Source organism: Hevea brasiliensis, chromosome 11 (assembly GCF_030052815.1).
Source record: "Hevea brasiliensis isolate MT/VB/25A 57/8 chromosome 11, ASM3005281v1, whole genome shotgun sequence".
NCBI classification, from domain to species: Eukaryota; Viridiplantae; Streptophyta; class Magnoliopsida; order Malpighiales; family Euphorbiaceae; genus Hevea; species Hevea brasiliensis.
Window position 1 is genome coordinate 6,997,544 of NC_079503.1, and position 8,014 is coordinate 7,005,557.

The following is an 8,014-nucleotide window of genomic DNA, read 5'->3' on the forward strand; positions in this document are numbered from 1 at the left end:
ACAAGTATTGAAAGATATGTATAAAGGAGCAACTACTATTGTGCGCACAGTGGGAGGGGACACAAGAGATTTTCCGATCTCAATTGGATTACACTAAGGATCAGCCATAAGCCCTTACCTTTTTACATTAGTTTTAGATGAACTGACGAAACATATACAAGAGAGTATTCCTTGGTGCATGATGTTTGCGGATGATATTGTTCTGATAGATGAGACACGAGAAGGAGTCAATAGGAAGCTAGAACTTTGGAGAAGTACTCTAGAGTCAAAGGGTTTTAAGTTAAGTAACGAAGATGAATACATGCATTGCAAGTTCAGTGAAGGCCAAACTGGTGATAGGGAAGGAGTTAGTTTGAATGGAGTGGCACTGTCCCAAAGTAATCACTTTAAATATCTAGGCTCAGTCCTTCAAGTAGATGGGGGATGTGAGGAGGATGTTAGTCATAGGATTAAAGCCGGATGGTTGAAGTGGAGACGTGCCACGGGAGTTTTATGTGATCGTAAGATTCTCAATAAATTAAAAGGAAAATTTTACTGTACAGCCATACGACCGGCTATGCTATATGATAGTGAGTGTTGGGCACTGAAAGAGTCGTATGCATCTAAGATAAGAGTTGCAGAGATGAGAATGTTAAGGTGGATGAGTGGTCATACTAGACTAGATAAAGTCCGTAATGAAAGTATTAGAGAAAAGGTAGGAGTGGTGCCAATTGAAGATAAGTTGAGAGAAGGGAGATTGAGGTGGTTTGGTCATGTGAAGCGTAGACATACGGAGGCTCCAGTTAGACAAGTAGAGCACATTAGGCTAGAGGATAGAAAGAAAAAAAGGGGTAGACCTAAATTGACTTGGAGGAGAGTAGTACAGCATGACTTAGGAGCATTACACATTTCTGAGGATTTAACCCAAAATTGTTTAGAGTGGAAAAAGCGAATCCATATAGCCGACCCCAAATTTTTGGGATAAAGGCTTAGTTGAGTTGAGTTGAGTTGAGGGTTTACATAGAATTGCTAGCTGTGTACATGCGGATAAAATGTTTTTATTTTTTTAATTTTTTTTATAATGAATAGTTCTTATTAATATTCGAATTTCAGATCTTATAGTATTGGAGATGATTTGAATCATCTCATAGTATTGGAGATGATTTCAATCATCTAGATTGGTGGAAATGAATGCTCGCGTAACCTATTAATTCTATCAATGGGGGAAGGTGGATAAAAAGATGGCAAAAATGGAATGGTAAATCAACATAAAGCAAGGAGAAAGTTGAAAGGCCACTCACAAAGTAGTGCATGAAAGTGGACATTGACGAGTGCCTGAAGTAGATTATGCGATATGAGTTGGATGTCAAACATCTAGATTACTATTTTTAATAGTTAAAAAAAAAAATTATAGAACTATATAATGAGAAAATTTAGGTTGGTTGAAGGCACAACCATAAATTCAAAAGGAATTAATTTTTACCCTGATATAAAAAATAATAAAATTGTATAGTGTTTTTATAATATTATAACAAATGTTGATGCCATTTTCTAATGAGCAAATGTTTTGCACATGTATAAAATAAATTATTATTATTATCATTATTATTCTATATGTAATTAAATTATTTTTTATTGAAAAGACATTTTCTTTTAAAACAAAGTAAAATGAATTAAGCGAGTAATTACTAATAATTGTTATAAATAAAATATTAATATACCTTTAGCAATAATGTTTATCTTTCTCTCTTTAAAATTTTTTTCTTTTTTTTGATTTCCATATCAAATAAAGGCAGTTCACCTTTTGCTTTATGCTATTTATATTACACAATGCCAATGGTATGATATTCTATTATGGAATTACTAGTCCAATCGCAAATATTTTTGTACTTTGTGCTTTCTTTTTAGGCTATGAGAGGAGTTTGTTGTGCAAGCTTAAAGGCTTTGAGAATTCTTGTGAGAATGGCAGAAATTTATTGCTTCTTTTTCTTATTTTCCTTTCCTTTAGTAGTTTTTGGAATAGAAAGTATATATTGAGAGAATTCTGATGATGAGAAGTGTTGTTAAGCTGTTGTATTGCTGAATTTAATCCTTTTAATATATTATAGAGCTAATATTATCCTTTTAGTTAATATCACCGACTACATTTATTTACACACAGTATCATCCCAAATGAATTATTTGAATTAATTTTTTTTTATCAAGGACAAGAATGTAAATTATATTTTAATCATATTAATTACAACTGAAATTTGTTAAAAAATTATTTATAAATATAAAATAAATTATAAAATATACTAATTTAAATCAACAATGATTAGAATTTTCAATCTCAAACTTTAATTTTAATTTTATCACTAGTTTAATCAAATATTTTATTATATTCTCTTCTAATTTATGAAATTTACACAAATCTCTTTTAATAATAAATATATTTATAAATTATTTTTTATTAAATATATTAATTATTTAATCAACACATAATTATTTAAAATTTTAAATATTTATAAATTTACATTTTAATTTTATAAATTAAGCCAGCACATTCTGAGACTTTTACTGCTTCACAAATATCCGAATTATCTTCAGAGACGCTGAATTTGACTATGCTATCTGAGTCTTGAGGTGGTGTTGTCTACCGCTTATTGGTGCTACTCTCCTGTGGGTTAGTATTAAATGGAAGCAGATGTTTCTCTCTTCCTTCTCATGCAGCCTACGACAATTGTTAACCATTTAATATCATAATTAATCAATAACATATGAAAAGGAAAGAAAAAGAAAGGAATATATCCAATTTGCATCTTCAACTTCATAATTTTGGCTACAGCATAAACTCTTCCCTAATATCTAAAAAAGGAAAAAAAAAAATTCCTTTTCAAAATTATAAATCTATATAATTTTCTTGGAGATATAGGCAGTGGGTGATGAAGATATGTTTTATATATCAGGTCTAAATGGCAAGAATTCCAGTTGAGAAGATAGGGCTTCTTGTGTAAGAGGAGCTTGAAACATCTGCAGATCTTGAAACCTTTGATCTGCACTGTTCCTTGCGCTCGTCTATCATTATTTGTCTTGATCGACACTCCATGCTACAGAATGCTTTCTCTCCTCTGTAAAGAAATCCAAAGCAAAATACATTAAAATCTCTATCTTTTCAAATCAAGAAAATCAAGAAAATCAAGAAACACCACGTCTCCTTTGTCCCTCATCATTTTTATACATATTCTTGCCAATATAATGGGAAAATATAATCAAAATATCAAGATAGCAAGAAAGAAGAAAAATACAAGCTGCAGTATTGTACCTGTACATGTATATGTCTTTCCCATGGAGCCTTTTCCTGCACAAGTGACATGAACTGAGAAAATCTGAGGTGGGATACAACGCAGCTTCATCGACAAATCTCGCCGGCGATTCTCTATCCATAGAAACAACACCAATTCTATCGTGCCCTTTTTTTCCATTATCATAATACACCTTAGTCGAGGACTTATCAGGTCCATGGCTTGTGACGTAAGTATAATCCTCCAAGCTTTCCATCTCCATTTCCTTAAGATCACAGTTGTTGCATCTCTCACAGTTTTTACCAGAACTAACAGAAATAGGATCCGACCTATTCATATTTGGACTGTAAATTGCATATTTTGCTAAAATTTCATGTCCCCCATCACTGCTAGGTTTCTCAAGGGCAGCAACAATACCCAAGCCAACCCCACCAAGATCATAATTCTTTAGACCTCTAGGTGATTGAAGTCTGTACTCCAATGCACTTCTTGGACTAGCACTGGAAACATCCAAGAATCCACCACGGTTGCCGGAAACAAATAATTCAGATAATCTTTCCATCATGGGATGGGTTCTTTTACTAAGCATAGCTATGTGAAGATGGGAGAAAATTGGAGAGGTGGGAAATATATTGTAAATCTCTCCGCAAATGAAACTATATCCCAAGCTCTCCAAATCCAAATATATTATGGAGTTGGTGGGACTTAGCCCACAAGTTTTTGGAGGTATATGATCATGAGCTTAAATTATGATTAATTAATTATTAATTCAATATTATTTTTTAAACGTAAATTAACATTCATTGTTGTTAATTTTAAATAATTATATTTATATATATATTATTAAAAATATTTATTTTATAGAAAATAAAATAATCAACAAGCGGGTCCATTTTTTAATATGTCCACATCTAATGATTGTGACGTCTTATTGGGATCGGGCCCCACCAACGAGCATAAAAAGATTCCAAGAGTGATTAACACCTTCTAGGTTAAGTATACGTGGCAAGATCTTGTACAAGGTGCAGTCTGCAATATTTGCCAAAACCACCCAGGAATTGGGTGAGCCCCCTGAATTGAAGGCCCATGCTTTCCCTTTGAAAACGACATGCTTGTTTGCCATTAATTTTGGTCCTATTTAGCATTATTATTCAATTTAACCATATAAAGAAATATTTTTTTTATGTAATTTTAATTAAAAAAATTAATTATTCTCTCTTTTTAAAATAATATTCTTTTTGAAGAAATAAAAGATTGGATGCAATGAGAATAATTCTTATGTATAAAAATTATAATAAAAGATGATTTCCCTTTTGATAATTTTATTTATTTTTAAATTCCACAATCAAATCTCCTGAAAAATGAGGGTAGATTACGAGGGTTTTTTTTTAATTAAAAAGGATTATGATCTTTATTAAGTATTAATAAACAAAACGAGAAAACATGAAAAAGAAAAAGCATAGCATAGGAAAAGGGAGCATCATAATTAGGCCACTAGATAAAGGAGAGATAGGGCAATTATTTAGGGGCATTTAGGGAATTTCGGATGATAAGATAACAAAAGGGTATGTTGCCCCTTGGTTACAAAACTAATGGCTCACAACCCAAACAAAAAAAACAAAAGTACAGTGGGTCCCATTGACACCTGTAAATGTTGCACTTGCAAGATTGGTTCTTTTTCCTTCAAGCCGCGTGATTCCGAGTTAACCCATTAGAGTTAGACCGAGTTGCAAATGACGCTTTAAGGTTTCAGACATAGGATGAAGGTTGAAAGTTTAAAATTTAATTACGTTGCAATCAGGTTATGATATTTATTATAATTAATATTTTTATATATTTTATAAATAATTATTAAAAATATATTAAATTTTAATGTGTTATATTAAATTATTTAAAAAAAATAACATTTAATTATTAAAAAAAGTTTAAAATTAAAAATTTTTATAATAATTTTACTCGCACTAATGAAAAATATATATTAATATATTTTTATATAAAATAATAAATGAAAAAATTTTACATAATAATTAATATACTAACATAATAAATTATTAATATTTTTAATTATTAAAATTACAAGTGAATGAAATTTAAAATATTAAAAAATATATATATATATTTATTTATTTATTTATGAATGAAATAAATATATGATAATGGTGTGGCTTAGTGGCTTGTTGGCTCAAAAATAATTGTTTGGTCTTGTGTTCAATACTTATTGCTGCCAATTGTAAAAATTTTTTGTTGAGTCGATCAAACTAGAAAATCAATTCAAACTCGGTTGGGTTTCTGGTTCACCGGTTATGCCAGCTAGTTTAAACTGATATTCTCTAATTCTTAGAAATCTGAGTTTAATACTAAAACTGGACCGGACTATGGTCTGGTTCTTGATTAAATGAGTCTGACCGTCTAGTCTGATCCGGTTTTCAAAACCATGGACCCCTTGATAGGAATGGTATTGGGGTGGGTTGTAGTGAGAACTTTCCTGCCAGGCAATGGGGTGTGGCAAATTTCCCACGAATTTTTTTTTTATTTTAATTTATCAGTTTATAATATAAATTTATTCAAATATTATTTTAATAATATATTTATTTTTTAATTAAAATTATAATATTTAAATATATAAAAATAAATTATTTTTAATAATAAATAATAATATAGTATTATGTGAAGTTAATTATGAGTATTCGAACTTCAGATAAAATCCTTCCATCTCTGTCTTACACAAATCCAAGTTATAACTAGATCAAGAAAATTTGATGGATCGGGTTTGGGACTTTTGCTCCCTACCCTCCAGCTCTCTTCTTCCTGTGGAAAACTGTGGGTACAACAACACAAGCATCATCTATCATAGGCTTTTTTTTTTTTTTTGATTTTTTAGTTGTCAAGAAGTACACCCACATTCCAATATTTATTTTTTTATTTAATAACATAATATATATATATATATATTTCCTTATATTTTATACTTTTACAATCATATTATAAAATATTAATAATAAAATTCTTATTTAATTATAATATCAATACCGACCTTAAAATTATACAAGTAACAATCAAATATCAATACAATGATACGTAACGTTGTTTCCATCTATATATCATTTATCTACTAATTCGTTGATTAGACTATTAAATAGCATATAATGTTTTGTCAATATGATGTTATGTATGTAATAATTTAGTGATGTTATATATATACACGTATAAAGTAGGAAAGTATTTTTAAGAGTTTATCACGTGATATTTTTTTTATGGTATTACTAAATGGCTAATACGTGATATTTTCTTTCATAATATTATCATGTCATATTCTCTATTATATATAAATTATAAGTTATTTAATAGTTACCATATTAATATTATAAGAAGTAGACATTGTTATAAGTAACTTATAATATATATATATATATATATATATATATATATATATATATATATATATATATATTATAAAATCTTTATTAATATGTTTGAGAGATAAAAGTAATAAAAATAAAATATAAAATAATTAATAAAAGAGTATGACGCATAGTATTCTCTTTTATAGTATTGCCACGCTGTATTCTCTATTATATGTAAATTATAAATTATTTAATAATTACTCTTGTTGGACTTAGAGGTTTTAATCTATATTTTGATGCTAATAAATAATTAGTGTGCTACTAATCTACTTTGAAAGTGTTTGTGTTAAGATTATATGTCTCAAATTCAAATTGTAAAATTACTTCAAATCAAGATTGAAAGATAGTAAGAAATTAAAGCAAAGATCAATGAGACACTATAATTTAAATTTTTAATTTTGTGAATTTCAATTAGTTAATTATGTTGGCTCAAGTTTAGGAATTTTCAAAATCTCTTAGCATCTTTATTTTTACCTATTTTTTAACTAAGGGGGAGTAAAATGAAATTTTCATTTTTAAGAAATGCAAAATTTGATTTTGAAAGTGTTTTTATTAAAAAGTTTATTAAATTAGCTTTCTAACGATTTAAATAGATCGAAAATCGAGTTTGTGACAAAAGTTATGAGTTTTTAAAACTTTTTGCATTTTTGTCTAGAAAGGACTTCGGCAGCTGAAGTAGGGGACTTTGGTAGTCAAAGTCAAGTTTTCGAATATGAAATTTTGGTGCTCAACTTTCAGCAGCTAAAGTAAGGGACTTCGACAGCCGAACGTTGATTTTTATAACTCGATGAAACGAGATTTTTGATAGTTGAACAGCTATATTTACATTTAATGCACCTCTAACGGTCTCTTGCTAAAAATATAAATAGAGAAGCATTCTGAAACTTTTTCTTCTTTTTCTCTCTAGAACTTGAGCTTTCATAATCAATTCTTGAGAGCTCATTTGTTTAAGCTGTAATTTTTGAGTTTAGAGAGTGAGCTTAAATTTGTTGAGAGTATTCATTGTAATTTGAGTATGATAGAATATTAAATTGCTCTTGTGAAAAAAGGAAATTGTAAAAGAGTAAGGTTTTGCTATTGTGATTTTATAAGGGGTTTGTTCTTCACCCAAAGAAAAAATATAGTGGAGTTAACTCTCAAGGAAGGCCTTGAGGAGAGAAAGTAGGATTAGGATAGCCGAATCTCTATAAATCTTTATGTCTAATATCATTTTTTTTTCTCTCTTCCTTGTTTTTATTTTCCATTAAATTTCCTTAGCTTCTAAAATTTTTAATTAATACTCAATTCACCCCCCTCTTGGGTTGCTACGAGGGACAACAACCTTATTAATACTATAATAAGTAGCTA

At 29.1% G+C, this 8,014-nt stretch overlaps 1 protein-coding gene across 1 annotated transcript; it reads right to left on the reverse strand.

Moving 5' to 3' along the window:
- Nucleotides 1-2,766: 2,766 nt before the first annotated feature.
- LOC110632570 (FCS-Like Zinc finger 13) lies at nt 2,767-3,981 on the reverse strand. The gene is made up of 2 exons (XM_021780837.2): nt 3,284-3,981; nt 2,767-3,089 (listed from the first exon to the last, which is right to left on the reverse strand). Exons 1-2 carry the CDS (start codon nt 3,850-3,852, stop codon nt 2,930-2,932), a joined length of 729 nt encoding a protein of 242 aa, XP_021636529.1. The 5' UTR covers nt 3,853-3,981; the 3' UTR covers nt 2,767-2,929.
- Nucleotides 3,982-8,014: the final 4,033 nt, after the last annotated feature.